Source organism: Papio anubis, chromosome 6 (assembly GCF_008728515.1).
Source record: "Papio anubis isolate 15944 chromosome 6, Panubis1.0, whole genome shotgun sequence".
Taxonomy (NCBI): Eukaryota; Metazoa; Chordata; class Mammalia; order Primates; family Cercopithecidae; genus Papio; species Papio anubis.
In genome coordinates this window covers 108212710-108231594 of record NC_044981.1, presented here as the reverse complement: position 1 = coordinate 108231594, position 18885 = coordinate 108212710, and the positions used below count along the sequence as shown (strand labels likewise).

General features: G+C 39.7%; 1 protein-coding gene across 1 annotated transcript in view; it reads left to right on the top strand.

Moving 5' to 3' along the window:
• Positions 1 to 18355, top strand: part of OPRM1 (opioid receptor mu 1) — a 92572-nt gene extending 74217 nt beyond the window's left edge. Inside the window, exon 3 of the mRNA XM_021937719.2 lies at positions 12910 to 18355. Within this exon, the coding sequence (XP_021793411.1) occupies positions 12910 to 12948 (39 nt within the window). The 3' untranslated portion in view covers positions 12949 to 18355. The remainder of the gene's footprint in view (positions 1 to 12909) is intronic.
• The last annotated feature ends 530 nt before the right edge of the window (positions 18356 to 18885 follow it).

Here is an 18885-nt window from a genome sequence, read left to right as displayed (position 1 = left end):
GTTCATAGGAGTACAGTCAACTGTTAAAAGCTGTAAATAGCTTAAAAGAAAAGTTTTATTGACTCCGAAAAACAAAACAAAGAATCAGCAATGTTCTAAGCAAAGTTTAAAAGATTACTTTAGTTTTATTGGTTTACTGAATTTAGTTGACTCCTGTTTTGCTTGATATTCATGAACATTCCAGCTCTTCATTAAAGTTCTGAAAGTTGTTTCCTCTATTCTAATGTTACAATTTCCAAAGTTATCAGAAACCTGCATTTAAGAACACCTGTTAGAGTTTTATAGCTGATTATAAATCACCTTCTAAAGAGGATTAAAACAAGACAACAATTTTCTGTGGGTGATAAAAAGTTTTAGGACAGCCACTATTAAAGCCACAATTGATAAGGAAATTTGCTTACTTCTGTGGCACACAAAATTTTACACAACAGTTATAATTATTAATAACATACACTAAGTCATATTAGAATTATAGGAGTTTCCCATAACTTTGGAACATATACCAGTAACACATTTATGCAAATATAGTCTAAAGCAAGCAAAACACCATTTCACATTTGATAATGCTTCCTCTATGATTTTTATGCCAAATAAGCCAAATTTCACCTTTACATTAATGTACGATTAATGCTAAACCTAATTTTTAATAAAATTTTATAGACATATTTACCCAATTTTAATGTTTAACCATAAGGTAAGATCCTTATAAACCTTTTGTAACCCTTTACATTTTTTTAATGTAAGAGCAGATCAGTGCTCTAAGAAAAATCTATTGTGCTTTTATTCCAATGTTGAATTTATGGAAAAACTAAATAATACTCCTTTTTAGGCAATATGTTCACATACAGAATCTCTTACAATTAATCCTTAGAAGCCATCCACAACTTGCTTAAATCTTTAGTTGTTTTCTTACTTAAAATAATTCTTTAACACTTTAAGCAGAAAATATTCACATTCTTATGACTTCTTATAATTTTTCAGCAAAAACACATTTTACTTTCTTTACACACCTTGCATGTAAAATTGTTTCTTTAGTAGTTTTAATTACATGTTATAACGTTAACTCTTAGCAACTTCTATTCTGATGAAAACCCTGGTAAATTTGAGATTTTAATTGTGTACTAGGTGTGAAGCCTAGCCCAGAAGACACCAGGCAGAAGTGCAGAAAAGAGCTGGCTCTCCAGCATAGTTAAGGGCATGACTAACTCCACATGTCCCCAGACCTTACCTAGCAGTAAAGCAGGCAAGTTGTACAGTAAGAGTCATAGTGGCATTTTATGAAGCATTTAGGAGACCTAACAACCTTTGAATTGTACAACATTTCTTGCATAAATTCTTTTTCACAAATCCTTTCACAACTTACATAGAACATCTGAGACATTTGTGGACTTTCTGACTTGCCCTTAACATCCCTTCTTTTAAACAACCAGTTATTTTACTTTAAGACAAGAATTTATCATACAGGATCCTTTTTTATGTAAAATCTTTCTTTATAATCTTCTTTGTATAGCTAGAGGGTATGGCAAATTCCACATGTCCCCAGGTCTTATCTAGAATTTAATGCCTTTAAAGTAGGCAAATTGAACAATTTTCAAAAGTCAAAGAAACAGTTTGACCTTAAAGCATTTAGCAAGTCTGAAATCTGACCTTAATTTAGACCAAATGTCTACATTTTTAAGACATTTTATTTTACCAATCATCTTTAAAACTGTCTTTATTTCCAAAATATTGGTAAAGTCATGTGAACAAAAAAGCATTAAAGTTTCTATTTTTCTGCTGAGATATTTTATTTAAATGCTTATTTTTCTAAGCCAATTAATTAGAGCCCTTTTATATATAAACATACAACACATATAAATATACAGACAGAAGATTCAGCACTTGTAATATTTACATTTGCCAGTTTCTTAATTGGATGACTGGCTTCAGGGTGGAGCCCTTGGAAGAACAGGGCCAGGAAAGGGATCTCTGGTGCCTCCTGTTTTTTCCAAGGAGTCCAGACAGAGTTTGAATGTCCACTTTTAATTAAACTGATATTAACCATAGCACTCTTTAATAAAGTTCTTCTAGAATTTCTTATGCCAAATGGCCAGTATTTCTGGCTTTTGACCTTCACCAATGGTAACAGCACTGGTGCTTAGAGAAAGGAAAATTTCAGACAATTCATGGAGGAGAAAAAAATAGACATGTTCACGCAAATATTAAACGTGAAATGACTCACTTTCTAGGTGGAATTGAACCTGGACTACCACTGTGAAAATACAAAGCCTTGGCTACTGAGCTACAATGCAGGGCAGTCTCCATTTCCCTTCCCAGGAAGAGTCTAGAGTAGTTAATTTTGAGCTTGCAAAGGCTTGTAACTATTTAATATGATTTTTACAGCTGACTATGACGTGAACCCTAAAATTCCTATTCCCTTGAAGGTGGAGACCAAGAGACGGTACTGCCACGTGGTTAAAAGGTCAAGCTCCCAAGGTGGAAACTTCATCCAGTTTTTTTTTGGTTGGTTTCAAGGACGTCCAGCCAACTTTCTTACTGACCAGCTTGCTGGGGCTTACAGGTATTCTAAGCCCGTGTTCCATCCTAAAGCATCCCTCAACACAGAAAAACGACCTCATAACACAAAATGCACCAGCTTAAGAATAGCCTTAGAATTCTTTTTTGCACTAATCAAAACTCTACAGAGGAGATAAACACTGATTATTTTATTTTATTGCCATTCATTCAACCATTTGCACAGAGAGGGAGAAGACAGAAATCTGACTGGTAAGAAATTCTCACTTTTTTGCCAGCATGCCAGGCTTCTGGGTTCCCTTTCCCTGAGCAGCCCTAGTGATCTGGCTTGTGGCACCATTGCCCTAGAAGCCAAGTCACATTATAAAGGAAATTTTTTTTTCATTCTGGCCAGAGCAAAGTACATGTGATAAAACATAGACATTAGCCACTCCGCTTAGCACCCATATCAAACTAGCAAGCCTTAAATTTACCCCCAGATGGGCCCCGTCATCTTTAATCCAACCTCTGACTTGGAGTTTCAACACGTGGTCTCTGGGCAAGACAGTTGTCTTGAGTAACAGAAAAGATAGGAAAGGAAAGGGAGAGAGAGAAAAGCGTCGCCCGTGGCAGGGTGGGGAAGGTGAAAGGATCAGGAAGGCCAGAGAAAGACCCACCTGTTGCAGTGACACTGTAAAAGTTCAGGCAGCTGCTTCTCAGTAGCAAAAGGATCTTTACCAGCATTCCTATTAGTTCTCAAGTTTCCCCTTTTAGGGAAGAAAAAGCTCCCCATGTCCCACGGTCCTGTACATGTCCAACCCTGTCATCCACAGCCATCAGCGAAGAGTGCAAGACAGATTATTCCCAAGAGAATAGCAGTTAATATCCCATAGCATCAAAGCTGTTCTTAGCCGAAAGGGACTTTACTGAGAGGGGTCTCTAATGCCCTAAATCTTAGAAGGAACTCTGACCGTCCTAAGTAGGGCCTCTAGCCCCGGTTTATAAACTTTCAGTTGACTCCCCTCTTAACAGTTGCAATCAACGGAAGAATGCTTGATAACCTCGGTGATAAGATGAAAAACCAAGCATACTAGAAGTGTTCGCTAAAATTAAAAATACAGTAATTAGTACAGAAGGATTTTAGTCCAAAAATCCAACTATAGAAACATAGAATGTGAGTGGTAGCACATAAGTCATGGGGATTTTATTTCATGGACCAACAATATGATGATATAAGCCATCTAACCCATTGAAATTATAGGTCTCATCAACAGAATTTTAGTGTCTAGAACCAAAGAAATGTTCGCCTCACTCTAATAGACAATACACTTCAGGAATGAAATAAGCAAATTAGATTGTGTTCAGAGATGAATAACCAAGATGGCAGAGGGAATTAAAATAATTGCTCATGATTACCCTGGGAAATAGAAGGATCAGAAACGACAACATAGCTATCTTCATATACTTAAAGCAATGTGAATTGGGAATTGGACTTATCCAACATAACCCCACTTATTAAAGCCAATGGGTAGAGGTTACAGAGAAAGCTATTCCAGTACAACCAAACGCAAAAAAGTTTTTAAGCCACTTTCTTGAGACGTGATTGACTTACAAAAAGATGTACCTATTTAATGTATACAACTTGATGAGTTTAGAATTTTCTAAGCTTTGAGTTACAGAGATTTTCTTGTTACTGGAAGTCTAATATTCAAACATCAGCATTTTGCCTGCATGAAAAGGACATTGAGATAATTCAGATGTTAAGATTTGATGATTAGAGAATCAGAGGGAATGACCCTTTGAATAAGGTTTTTGGTTTTCTTTTTTTTTTTTTTTTTGAGACAGAGTCTCGGTCTGTCGCCCAGGCTGGAGTGCAGTGGCGCAATCTCGGCTCACTGCAAGCTCCGCTTCCTGGGTTCACACCATTCTCCTGCCTCAGCCTCCCGAGTAGCTGGGACTGCAGGCACCCGCCACCATGCCTGGCTAATTTTTTGTATTTTTAGTAGAGACAGGGTCTCCCCATGTTAGCCAGGATAGTCTTGATCTCCTGACCTTGTGATCCGCCTGCCTTGGCCTCCCAAAGTGCTGGGATTACAGGCGTGAGCCACTGCTCCCAGCCAGGTTTTCAGTTTTCGCGCGTTCTACCAACTTCTTGTAGAACACTGCTACAGTGAAATGCTAATGGTGATCCATGAATGAGAAGCTCTATAGACAAATGTTAGGAAATGTGGCCTATCTTATTTTGGTCATGGGAACTGATAATACGTATAAGCATTTAAAGGGCTTTGAAAAGCCCTTCTCTCTCTCTCTCTCTCTCTCTCTCTCTGTGTGTGTGTGTGTGTGTGTGTGTGTGTGGGTGTGTTGCATACATACACATTTCATTTTCTAAGCCAAAAGTCTACAGTTCTCCAATTTATCTGAGCACAGGCCCAGTTTTTCAAGGGACACCTTATAACATCTCACAGAATAAAGGTTTCACTAAGCAATGTTTAAAAGCCACTGCAGATAATCAGTTCCAGTTAGGCATGAAAATATTCAAAATTCAATGTTTCACTGAATAATTGGCAAAGTCTCATAATTCTAGGCATTAATCAGAATCCTAAAATTGATTGTTAAACTCTTATTCTTACTCATTTATAATATATGCTCTAAATACTTCGGTATACAAAAAGACATTAAAATTTCCTATCTCTGAAAATAGAGCAGGGTTTTCCCTTTTGTTTTACTTGGGTTTTCACTTTTGTTTTGGTTTGTTTTCCAGTGATAGTATAAGAAAAAAATGTATGTAGCTTTGGGGTATAAATCACTGAATTAAACTCTACATGGCTAAGAATAAGCATTATAATTGGCACATTGTTCTGTTTTTGAATGAAATATCTTTGCAGAAAATAGATTTATTTTAAAAGTCATCTATACTCAACTGTAAGAATACCAAGGGCTAACAATTACAATATTTGCCTGTGAAAGAATGTAAGATTGGAAGCCAGAGAGCCTGGGTTCTGGTGCTAGCCCTAATGGAGACCATTTGTGTGAGTTTTTCATCTCCTGGCTTAAGGGTTGCTTATGGTTGCTTAAGGAATCCCTTCACAAGCAGGAGTTTCTGAGCTCTTTTGACTACTCAAGAATTAGGACTCATTGGCCGGGCACGGTGGCTCAAGTCTGTAATCCCAGCACTTTGGGAGGCCAACGCAGGTAGGTCACGAGGTCAGGAGATGGAGACCATCCTGGCCAACATGGTGAAATCCTGTCTCTACTAAAAATTCAAAAAATTAGCCTGGTGTGGTGGCGGGCACCTGTAGTCCCAGCTACTTAGGAGGCTGAGGCAGGAGAGTGGAGTGAACCTGGGAGGCGGAACTTGCAGTGAGCAGAGAATGCACTGCTGCACTCCAGCCTGGGTGACAGAGAGAGACTCTGTCTCAAAAAAAAGAATTAGGACTCATTTCTGGGTTTGACTGATTACACCATTCAGACTCCAGGGCCAGCTTCTGTTAGTGAACAATAAATGTAATGACCAAAGCTTTCTCTTGTGAAAGAGAGATGTATTATGTTGAACAAAATAAGTCCATATTCACAGCATTGGCAGATCAAGAAAGCATTGGCAGATCATGTCTGGATCTTTTGAACTACCAGATTATTCCACCTCTCCGTGAATTCTTCTTTGCTGAAGTTGGAGCCTTTGTACTATAGATTCCATATGTCTGATTCAGGCAATGGAGCTTGAAAGAGGGGATGAGTTTCCTATTATTATTATTTAGGTACATGGAGATCTTTGCCTGTGAGTCATCAGCTCCCAAGGTTTTCTGTATGGTTCTGTTTTTATGGTTTCTGTAATAAATGAGATTTTGAAGCCTGTTACTGGCTTAAACTCTGATCGGCTTCAAAAGTACCCAAGCCTGTTATTGCCTACAATTGTAACTTTGAATGGCATCACAAAGAGGAAAGAAGAAATGGAGGTGGAAGAGAGTGGCCGCAAAATAAAAATATTAAACCAGCTTTCCTCCTGCGATGCACCTGGGCACACCACTTCACCTCTCAAGATTATGTTTGCTTCCATAGATTGACAAAGCGGAAAAGATAATCTCTTCAATTTTCTTTAGTTCCAAAAGTGCAGGAAATACACACCAATCTTTGTGTGGATAAAGATTAAAAGTGCCTTACATCAACTTCAGTTTGAAACTTAAAAGCTTTTCAAACATTTAATTTTTTACAATATGACCAAAAATAGCCCAAGGGAATTTGCTTATTTACTTCCTGAAAAAACTATAGTTTAAAAAAATTGTTGACAAAAATAGAAAACCGATAGCAGAAAATTGTGTATCCAACATATGTGTTGGATATCTATGTATCCAACATATGTGTCTAAGCATCGTATCTAATGTCAAATGTCAAATCTACTGACTGTACTGTGGTTACCATCAGAAAAGAAACCCAGCTTTAGATAATGGTAGAGAGTTCCAAAACTGCAAAGGAGATATCTTAGCAAGCAAGCAGGTTGGTTTGTCACAATTCTGTGGGTGCTAGAAATAGACAGTGTGACTCAGTGGACCAGAGAAAACCACTTATTACTCACAGCACAGTAAACAGCACAAGTATCAGCATGCTAATGCCAGTTCCTTTGCCTTTGTGTCTTGTGATGTGACACAATGAACACAAATTGCTGCTACACATACGATGAGTTGCACAGCAGCTGAGGAGCTCAGAGATACGGGTTCAGTGTCTTTTGTAGCAAGCAGTGAACAAATTAATCCTCCTTCCCCAGGAGGCAGAGTCTCAAAATGCTGTGGTCCTCATGTGGTCAGGCAGTGAAGGTTGTTAACTGACTATATGACTAGCTGTAGAAACAACTCAGGGTGAGAAGATAATTAGATCTTGCAATTCAGCTCAGTCAGTAAGAATGGGCAGGGTTGTTCAGTGGACTCCCTCTCCCAATAATTGACATTCAGCCTAGCACATTCTTGGCTGAACTTAAATTTTTATACGATTATGGCACCCCATCAGCAACTTGAATTAGATATATTGACAAGGACTAGGACCAAATCTGTTTCCACTTATTTCAGTCAATACTGGATTACGGCTATTGTCAACAGAATCCCATCCACAGGATGAGGTCAGTCTGTAGTATTGACCTCAACCATGCACTCCAGGATCCCAGACTCAACTAAATAAGTCACAGAGAAGACTAATGGGTCAAATTTCAGAAAAGCACCTAGCTTCCTTTCTTACAGTATGCGTGGATTGCTCCACCATACCGTGGATATTAATCCAAACACAACAGGAACAGTTGGCAACCATACAAATTCTCCCCCATGCAGCCAGCCTGTAGTCTAAGGTCAATCGATGACCCATTTACAATCAGGGAGCTAAGACCGACCTGTTGATGTTCTATGGTTTGTTCCATCTCGTTGGCTATGGTAGCTAAACTTAAGAATAGGGTCCTGACCTGTCTCTAAAATGTGGATGCTCTTGCTGGGTAACAGTACTCACACTTCTGTATGGGAATAGAAAACCACATATCCCTCAGGCAGGATAGCCTTCTTTACCTAGGGAACTAACAAAGGGAATGAAATCCAAAGAGTGGTGCCATTGCCAATCATTGCAAGAACTCAAAGATGAACCAAATAGCAACCCCCACATGCGACAGTGGATGGATATCCTCTGGGCCACTCTCTCCCACATATGAACATATAACTTGATTTGGATCACCATGACCTTGGTTTGGCTAAGCTCTACGGGCAGGGTCACCAAGTAGTTGTCACCTGGACAGCCCTACATAGCATGACTCAAGGGCACTCGGTGTCAGGAGAAGCACATGAATCAGTATGCGCTGTCTGAGTGGTTGCGCGGGTAAAAGGGTGATTCATCTGGGGGAGCTGTCTTTGATACACCAGGCACGGTAGAATAATTCTGGACCAAGCAGGCCAACAGGAGATTTTCTGATCCCACAGCACATGGATGAGGATGATAAATTCATCTGATAAATCCAGCAGTGGTACAGGTTGGCAGTCAGAGCTGCTGCTTGTCTCTGATGGACCATCCTCTCATTTTGCCAAGTGAGAGACTGAGATTCAGAGACAAAAAGAGCATTCATTTTTCCCTCCTCTGAGCACCTCCAGGGTCTAAGGTGTCCTTTCCCCAATGAAGTGGGGAGTGGTGCCAGGGAAGCAGTGAGTCCGGAATGCTAAGGGGTACCTCCAGGTGGAGATTGTTTCCCTTTCCAGAAGCCTGGAGTTGAAAAGGGCTCCCTGGGTGGTCTGCTGCAACAACCTGCTACACTGACCCAAGTGTCACCTGCAGCTTAGGTCCCCAGCCATATATGGCAGACTTTCTAATCAACTTGTACATAGGACTCAACAGGAGGCATGCATAGAGGCATTATCTCTAAGATCTAAATAGTCCAATTAAGTGCCAGGCTTCCTATCTCTTAGGAGAGCCATAGAGCAAAGAATATTTTATTTACAGTCTAGGATCAACTTTTGAGTCTTAGTCCACATTGTTTTGGAGATTTTGACTTGGGTGGCTGGTCCTGTATCTTATCAGAATTGAGAGCCTTTCTGGGCCTTCATGTGATTTAGCATTGGCTAATTTTATTGAGACCTTTCAATAGAATATCATCAATATAGTAAGCCCAATTTCTCTGCAAAAAAAAAAAAAGAGAGAGAGAGAGAAAGAGAGAGAGGCTTGTCCCGTGTTTTGACTCACCTACTGGCGATAAACAACAGGGAAATTCAAGTAGTGCTGCAACAGCCCAGTAAACATGTTTTGGAGGGTCAGCCAGGGAAGGGGTCTTAATCTTTGGGTGCAAAAGGGATTGAGAAAAATACACGGCCAAAGTCCAAAATGGCACACCAGGTGCAATCACAGAGAATTGATTCATTTACAGTCACAATGTTTGTAACAGCCAGGACTATAATACCAACAAAATTCAGTTGGCAATGATCTACCACAAGCCTCCAGATTCCCAGTAGCTTTTTTTCACTGGCCATACAAAGCTGTTACATTGAGATACTACATTTTTCATTAGTCACATTGTATTTAAGCCTTTGATCAAGGCTGTGGTTTCCTTTTCTCCTTCTGGAATTCTGAATTTTTTTTTTTTTTTAAACTTAGAAGAGATCCAGAGCCAAGCTGTGTCCGGTTGTGCATGCATCCTTCTCTCCCTCTCTACAAAGGGCTCTTCCAACCAAAACAATCTCCCCTGGACATCATGAATATTTACAGAACAAGGATGTAAATTATCAATAGCCCTGGGAGCCACAAAAGTAGTAGATAACAGGGCTCTAAACAGCCCTGCCCAGTGGATAGAGTTACTTCCTTTCCAATTTTTTTTTTTTTTTTGTATCAAATCTGGGTAGTTAAATGTGTGGTCCTTACAAGAGAATGACCTCAAGAGAACTTAGTGCAATCCCTCAGGAGGACCTAGTACTTAGTCATTTGAGCATGGATATCAAAAAGCAACATAAGGCAGCACAGTGGCTCATGCTTGTAATCCCAGCCCTTTGGGAGGCTGAGATGGGTAGACCGCTTGAGCTCAGGAGTTCGAGACCAGCCTGGGCAACATGGTGAAACCCCATCTCTACCAAAAATACAAAAATTAGCCTGGTGTGGTGTTGCATGTCTGTGGTCCCAGCTATGTGGGAGACTGAGGTGGGAAATTGCTTGAGCCTGGGAGTGGAGGTTGAGGTGAGCTGAGATTGTACCACTGCACTCCAGCCTGGGTGACAGAGTGAGGCAAGAAAAGTAGTGGAGTCCTCTACCATGGAGGAAGAAACGCCATCTTAAAAATGCATTGGTCATGCTCTGGGTGAGGGTTTGTTGTCAAAGCTGTCATTCTGTCCAGGACAGAACAAGTCTAGGGCAGCTTCAGCCCTCAGGCTTTAAATAGATTCCTCCATGGGATTTCATGAGATTTGATTCACTTAAGAAAACCTTCTTCACTTGGGCATGGTGCCTCATGCCTGTAATCCCACCACTTTTGGAGGCCAAGGCGTGTGGATCACTTGAGGTCAAGTGCTCAAGACCAGCCTGGTCAACATGGGAAACCCCGTCTCTACTAAAAATACAAAAATTAGCTGGGCGTGGTGGCACATGCTTATAATTCCAGCTGCTTGAGAGGCTGAAGCATAAGAATTGCTTGAATCTGGGAGGTGGAGGTTGCAATCAGGCAAGATCGTGCCACTGCACTCTAGCCTGGGTGACAGAATGAGACTCTGCCTCAAAAAAAGGAAGGGAAGAGAAGGGAAGGGAAGGGAAGGGAAGGGAAGGGAAGGGAAGGGAAGGGAAGGGAAGGGAAGGGAAGGGAAGGGAAGGGAAGGGAGGGGGAGGGGAGGGGAGGAAATGAAAGGAAAATCTTCTGGGATTGGCCATAATGTAGTCACTAAAACAGAAATCCAGGGTAGCAAACCTTATTGTGGGACATGATTCTGTCTAAATGACGTAATTTGCACAGTGTTTTAAAGTACAGGGTCCCACATGAGACAGCCTCAGTTCTGCATGCTCTAAGACATAACTTTCTTACTCCTTAATTACACCAGTGCAGCAGCCAAGTGTCGAACAACCCCTCTGTCTGCTGATCAAAGCACCCCTGGACTTCTTTCCTTTCTCTCTCCCCATGGATCTGCATCTTGGTACTCTCTGTGGGAATACATTGCCCTTCAGGTGTATGCAATTGTAACTTTCAACTTGACACAGTTGTGCTTTCCTTCCTAATGGGGCCCGGAATGTTCTCTCGGTCCTTTACCCTATAGGAGAGCAAACAGAAACCAGGGCAGCTTGTTGGATTTTATCCCTCACTTTTCAGCCTCCATCTATTGGCTCAACTCTTGTTCATCAACAGATAGGACAGAGGTGGACCACTCGCTGCCCACCTTCTGCACCATTTGGGCCAGAATATTTGCTACCAGACCCAGGGAGTTCACAAATGTCCCTGAACCCAGCTTATGAGTTCTTGCCTTTTTATTCTTCCAAAAAGTTGTTGTCTGTCTTGGCACCCTGCACTTTGTGCCACTTTGGGAAGAATCTCAACCCCTTAGAAGATGGCAAGAAGTAACAGGATTCCAAAGGAGATGACTAAGCAAGCAAGTAGGTTGCTTTGCCACTCTATAGGTGCCAAAATTAGACAATTGACTACTCACAGCACAGCAAACAGCAGAAGCTTTAGCGTAATAGTGCCAGTTTTCCTACTCCCAAATCCCACAAGGCAATACGATGGGACCAGATGGCAGTACACACATAGTGGGTCATCTCACAGTTGAGGAACCCAGAGCTTAAGTCTCAGCACCTGGGGGAGCAATAAACCAACCTCCCCTAGGAGCAAGCAGCCACATTGTGGTCAGTGCTGTGGTCACCTGTGCCTACTTAATTACCTGTGTGACCAGCTACAGAAACGATCAGAGTCAAAGGACAGTTAGACTTTACAATTTCTCAGGGTCAGCCAGGGTGTGCAGGGACACTTCTGGCCATGATGGACTGCCTCTCCCTAAAATGAGAATGACCTGACCTATTCTTCATTATTAGAAAACATGTACTGAAATATTTAAGGGTAAAGCAACAAATGGTTTAAAAAGATGGTGTGTGTGTGTGAGAGAGAGAGAAACAGAGAGAGAGAGAAAGAGAAAGAGAGAGAGAGAGACAGAAAGAGAGATAAAGCAGATGGTAAATAAAGCACATGGATAAAGCAAATTTACCAAAATAAAATTTTTAAAAAATGATCTTTTACCCTTTTACACTTATTATACAAACATCTGCTTTTCTCCTCAGCAATATTATAATGAATGATAGCAAAAATTATTTGTTAATTACAAAACTTGTTATATTTCCGCAGTCCTCTTTCCTTACCTGAAAATACCAGGCCATATTTCCATGTGTCTGAGCAAATTTTGTTACTGTTCAACACATATGCCAGCTTTACAGTGGCGATCAGGTGGGGTGTAATTCAAATCAGTTACAGGAAAAAAAAAATCATTAATTTTGAGAATTGGGTAAAAATAAAAATATCTTTATCTGGAAATAAAGAAGATCAGAAGTACTGAAAAAAGCATTGCTTTTCTTTCAAAATGTTGATCAAGTCATAAATGATTTGAGGCTAAAGAGGGAGGAAGAGGGTAACAAAGAGGGAGAAAGAGTTTCGATTAGAAGGTATTTTTTCAAGGAAGGTATCAATAATATCTCTACAATGACTATACAGTTGTTTTCAGTAGTATACACAAATGAAGAGCGTATTCATAATGAGCCAGAAGATTATTCAAAATGTCTGAAGAGATTGATTAATGTCTTGATATTTAAGAGAAACTGAAACTTGCAGGTGAAAGTATACGAGAAGGTCTTCAGTAGAGTTCCTATGGGCAGAAGATGCTCAATAAATGTGTGCTGCAACCACATCTGAAATGTTCACTGTCTTTGCTCTTTCTCTCCTTTCAGCTAGAAAATCTGGAAGCAGAAACTGCTCCATTGCCCTAACAGGATCTCATGCCATTCCGACCTTCACCAAGCTTAGAAGCCACCATGTATGTGGAAGCAGGTTGCTTCAAGAATGTGTAGGAGGCTCTAATTCTCTAAGAAAGTGCCTGCTTTTAGGTCATCCAACCTCTTTCCTCTCTGGCCACTCTGCTCTGCACATTAGAGGGACAGCCAAAGTAAGTGGAGCATTTGGAAGGAAAGGAGTATACCACACTGAGGAGTCCGGTTTGTGCAAGACAGCCAATGGAACCAAAACCCACTGTGGTATGTGAATTAAAGTCATCATAAAAGGTGACCCTTCTGTCTGTAATATTTTGTGTTCAAGCAAATATTTACGACCTCATCAAAGAAAAACCATCTTTTGTTAAGTTCACCATAGAAGCACATAAAGTAAATGCTACCTCTGATCAAAGCACCTTGAACGGAAGGTCCGAGTCTTTCTAGTGCTTTGCAAGGCAATGGATCCATTATTCTATTTTAGATCTTTAACGTTTACCTTAAAATTAGCATCTGGCTAAGGCATCATTTTCACCTCCATTTCTTGGTTTTGTATTGTTTGAAAAAATAACATCTCTTTCATCTAGCTCCGTAACTGCAAGGGAAGAGATCAGCATGAAAGGTAATCTAAACCACAGTCATGTGTCAGCTGTAGAAAGGTTGATTCTCATGCACTGCAAATACTTCCAAAGAGTCATCATAGGGGATTTTTCATTCTTAGGCTTTCAGTGGTTTGTTCCCCAGTTTTAAATGTGCAATTTTCTTGCTCCTATTTAAGTGTTCACAAAAGGTAATAGTCAATGAGCTCATCACTTCATCCATGCAGGAAGTCAAGCATTAAAATGTACTCTTTATTTCTCACTGATTTCTCCATACCGCATGCTCCCCACATATTATTTTCTTTTTTTAACTCAGCTCAGAATCCTTATGCCTTTTGAATCAGTGTAATAAAATGGCAGATGTTTTTGCTGATTGCCAGAACAGTTTAAACTTTTTTAAAATAATAGATCCAATAAACATAATCTCAAGACAGACTCAAATGACCATATAAGGAAGTGTGTCATCTATTTTTCAATCCTGTGTAGCTACTTGGATGTGAAATATTAACAATGGCCCAAAAATATTTTCCTGAAGATTGTGTTTATATAATGTTACCACCAATATTTTGGTCTTTTTGATCTCTGCTAAATGTCAAGATTTCCTTTGTAAAGTGTCAATCTTCTAAATAGTTTCTCTAAGACAATTCTCCTCTTTGACTGATTTTCTTTGTTATGAAACACAGTAGAGATTTGGCAATCACCCATTTTACTTGATCTAGGTAGACAGCCAAGTCAGATGGCCCATGCCGAGAAGCTCTCCATTTTGAACTTTTGTCAGCATTGATTAAACTAGTCAAATACCCCTTGTAGTTATCTATGAAGATACAAGTGAAAAACTAGGCTGCTGACTTCTGAGTATTCCTGAGTCTACAATCTGCCAGAAGACTCCATTGTGAAATTTGTATTTCTTCATCGATCTGACAAGGCACAAATATGTGCCAGATATCCAAAAGCGATGTTTCTAGAAAACAGCTGTCGGGATCAGAATAACTGAATTTACTCTCAGATCTATTGGCTATAGTTATGTGGACTCAACCCATCTCTCCAGTAGATGGGAAAAAACAAAAGCCAAAATAAGTGTTCTAATGTTTCCTTCTGATGAAGTTTCATGTTTGCTTATAATAATCTCCATTTCTCAAATATTATGTTCCATAATAGACAGATATTATGTTTAATTTTTTGTTTTCTGACAAAAGTAGCTAAAACTAGGACCTTAAAAAGATTTAGAATGTTAAAAAAGTGTACTAGTTTGTATATATTTACATATATACACTACTAGAACTTCCATAAGTAAAATGGATAATTCAAACAGAGTACAACGTAATATTTGTATGTAAATAACAGAGGAGGAAAATTCATGCTTTTCATGGGCTATGATGGTTTCTCTCAAGGGATGACATAGTATTGCTTTTGCTCATCAGGCTGTTTTTCCACAAACATTGTTTCTGCTTAATACCAGCTCCTAGTACAAATTATCTGGCAAGTTGTTGAGAGCAACTTTGCCTTCAAGTAGGACCTGATCTATCTTTTTCCACAAATGTCATGCGTGTGAACAAGTTTCTTCCATGTCATCTTTGAGACTCTAGGCAGAATACACAATAAAGGGGGTTATTTTTAAAATAAGACATTCTAAAGTAAATAATAAATAAGTGCATTGTCAAAATTTTTCATTCAAAACCATTTTTTAATGTAAATTTGCTAGAACCACCTTGCAATTCCAAGGCAAGTAGAGACATAACAGCCCCGACTCAACTAGATGGGCTAAGGTTTCTGATAAAATCTGAAGATAAAGAAAGTGGAATATTCTGCTTTTTTCTTCCTTCTAATTTTACCCTTGCCTAAGGATGTGATTTCTTTCTGGGTTGGTATCCCAGAAATGCAGACTATAGATATGGGGCGGAAGCTTTGCTTCTTCACCTGATCACTTGCTGTGGAATTTCTAGCTTATTCTGTCCCAAGCAGTTAGTGGTATTTTCTCTTTCAGTCTCCACTGTTATTTTGCTCCTTCATCCGTCTTTCCTTACCAATCATTAGAAAGGGAAGAAGAGGAAAGAGACTTGGCTGGGGCAATTGTGAATCCCTAGGACCCTGCTATTAATGTCCCCATAGGAAGGCACTATCTGTCCTCAGAAGGGGATTTGATCATACTTCTGTTTTAAGCCTCTAGCTGTAACATTGTAGACCCACCTTAACAGCTTGATGATGTTGAATAAAAGAGTATAGCGAAGAAGCTAAAATTTGAGCTTCAAGGTCTTGCAAACCAACGTCTGAATACACTTTGAAATTTTTCGACTTTATGGTTTTGAGCAACATATTTAAGCTCTTCTAGCTTCAGTCTTCTCTTAAAACCGTGGATGATAATAGCAACCTTACTGAATTGTGGTTAAGATTAAGTGACATAATACATACAAAAAGTTTGGCCTACCAGGCAGCCAATGCTTCCTATGTGCAATGAAAATTATAAATGAAAACTATCAGCACCAAAACAACAACAAGGGAAACTTGGGGAATTCACTGGGAACAATCTCTGCTCATCTTTGGCACTAAACTTTGAGAGAAATCTCCTTGAGAAGGCAGGAAGCCCCTTAAGGGGAGCCTTCTGTGATAGAATGGCATCCCAACGGGGCTGTCAGAAGGATAACTCCTAATCTGGCCATTTGAGACACTTCTCAACATTGAAATAGACAGTTGCAGTTTTAAAATAAACTCTTCTAAGACACAGCTATGAGTAGGTAAGAGAGCATTCATTTCCTTCAATAATATGACTATGTTGATAAAACTGATATCCATTCACTTGCAAATTTTATTACTGAAAAAGTCTCACTTAGCTCATTTAATATTACCCAAAAGATGCTAGCAAATTCTGTTTCCCACATTATCACAGCATGCCCTTTACATCTCAGGATCCAGGCAAAAGTTGAAATTCAGAAACATAGATATGAAATGTAGCTAAGATACAAAGAAAATACCTCTGCAAAGATTCTGACCACATTTAACAGAAAGTCCCCAAACCATTCAAAGTCTTTACTTAAGTCTGTTTATATGTTTAAAAGCTAAAAACAAGATATTTTTGATAATGCTTCAATTAAATGTTTTATCTAAATATGTGGAAATGATAAGATGCATACTGCATCTCTCATATAATAAAGATAATCAGTTTTATATGGACATATTCTCCGTCTACTGGCAATTACCAAGATAAGATGGCACTAGAAATTTTTCTCCAGCTTATGCCATGAATACTGCAGAAGCTGATACTATCCGTTGTGTTTTTACAAATTCTAGAGGGTTCTAGCCAAAGCAACCTAAGAATAGGACATGGTAGCTTAAGTTTCTCAGCTCCTCAACTGGCCACACACACCTAAGTTGTGGTTGTACAATTCTTGAGGTCAATCAGAACCAAAAAAAAAACTGCTGCTGGAAGAAATATTATCCTCTTCATAGAAATATCCACCAACAGAAAATTGGTTTCTCAAGGAATCCCTACTGTCATTGTAGAAATATCAAGATTCTTGCCTGGATTCTCAGCATAATTCTTTACTCACTGGCCTATTGCTTGGGCTCAGGAGAAGAGTAGGAACATAAAAGTTCATAAATGCCTGGGCCACTACAACTCTAACCACTGTGTTTCCCCCAGTTTGGTATGGTTCAGGATCCATAGTCATAGAACAGGGCATGCAGACTGCATTTAAGACCACTGCAAGTAGATTCTAAGGCAAAAGTCAATTAAAGAGTCCAACTCTGGGACATCCATTTAAGAGCCATTTAATCCATTTAATTACAAATAATTTCAACTCATAGTCAATGTTCTTCACTGTCATCAAAATATAAAAAGTACAAGGAATTGTGTACATTACAAACTGCTCCAGAAGCAAAACCAAATGTAGATAGCTTTGTGAGCTGCATTGTGTGGCAAATGTTCAACCTTTTGTTATGCAATACCACCCATATTGAGTACCATTCTTAAAAGAGTAGACAGATGAGTCAAGTTCAATTTAGTGCAAACAATATTATTGTGTCCTAAGCACTTCTGTTACTGGAAAGGGATCTGATAGAAACCCCAAAAGAAGATTCTTTGACCTCATGCAAGAAAGAATTCAGGGGAGTCCATAGAGTAAAGTGAAAGTGAAACAGGTCAGGATCAATGGTCTTGTTGTCAAAGGTGTTATCTGAGCTCACTGTCTCAAAACCAAGAAAATTAAGGAGCATGGACACAAAGGGTGAGGTTGGAGCAAAAGTTTAATAAGCAGAAGAGAAAAGCTCTCTCTAGCAGAGACGGGAGCCCAAGTGGGTTGCTGTTTTTACAACTGAATCCAAAAGCTTTCGTAAGAAACTCCTCTCATCTCTGTAGCTATTTGAGTAACTTCTCTTATCCGAAAAGCTGTCTGTATAACTGCCTCTATCTGTGCAGCTACGGGATGTCTCTAGGCAAGCACAAAGCATAGCTTCTCTTGTTGTATAACTGTGGGTTTGTTTTAAGTAAGCCCCTTTTCCTCCCTGTGGAAGTTCCCACAGAGCAGAAAAAAGCAGGAAACTTTTTCCTGGGAGCCCACTAATCACACAGTGAACAAAAGGCTTCTGTGCTGGGCCTTACTTTCTAAGAGTGCAGCAGTTACAGTCTGAGTTTTCCCCAGGCTGCTCCATTTTTGCCTGTAGCTATGATTTTTCAGGCAGGCTGCTTCTCCAAGGACTAGTCTTAGCTGTCTACCTAACTGATTTGTCCTTTTTTTCTCCCTCAAAAGCAAGTTTATTAGGAAAGTAAAGGAATAAAGAATGGCTACTCTGTAGGCAGTGTAGTGCCAAGGGCTGCTGGTTGGCTATTTTTGTGGTTATTTCTTGATTATACGCTAAACAAGGGGTGGATTGTTCATGAGTTTTCTGGGAAAGGAGTGGGCAATTCCCAGAACTGAGGTTTCTTCCTCTTTTAAGACCATATAGGGCAACTTCCTGACATTGCCATGGCATTTGTAAACTGTCATGGTACTGGTGGGAATGTTTCTTTAGCATGCTAATGCAATATAATTAGCGTATAATGAGCAGTGAGGACAATCAGAGGCAACTTTCATTGCCATCTTGGTTTTGGTGGGGTTTGGCCAGCTTCTTTACCACATCCTTTTATCAGTAAGGTCTTTGTGACCTGTACCTTGTGCCAACCTCCTATGTCTTCCTGTGACTTAGAATGCCTAACCTCCTGTGAATGCAGCCCAGTAGGTCTCAGCCTTATTTTACTCAGCCCCTATTCAAGATGGAGTCGCTCTGGTTCAAACACCTCTGACACTTGAATTACAAATATAAGGACCGTTGACACTGAGATTTTAAGGGAGGAAAAGTAGATTGACAG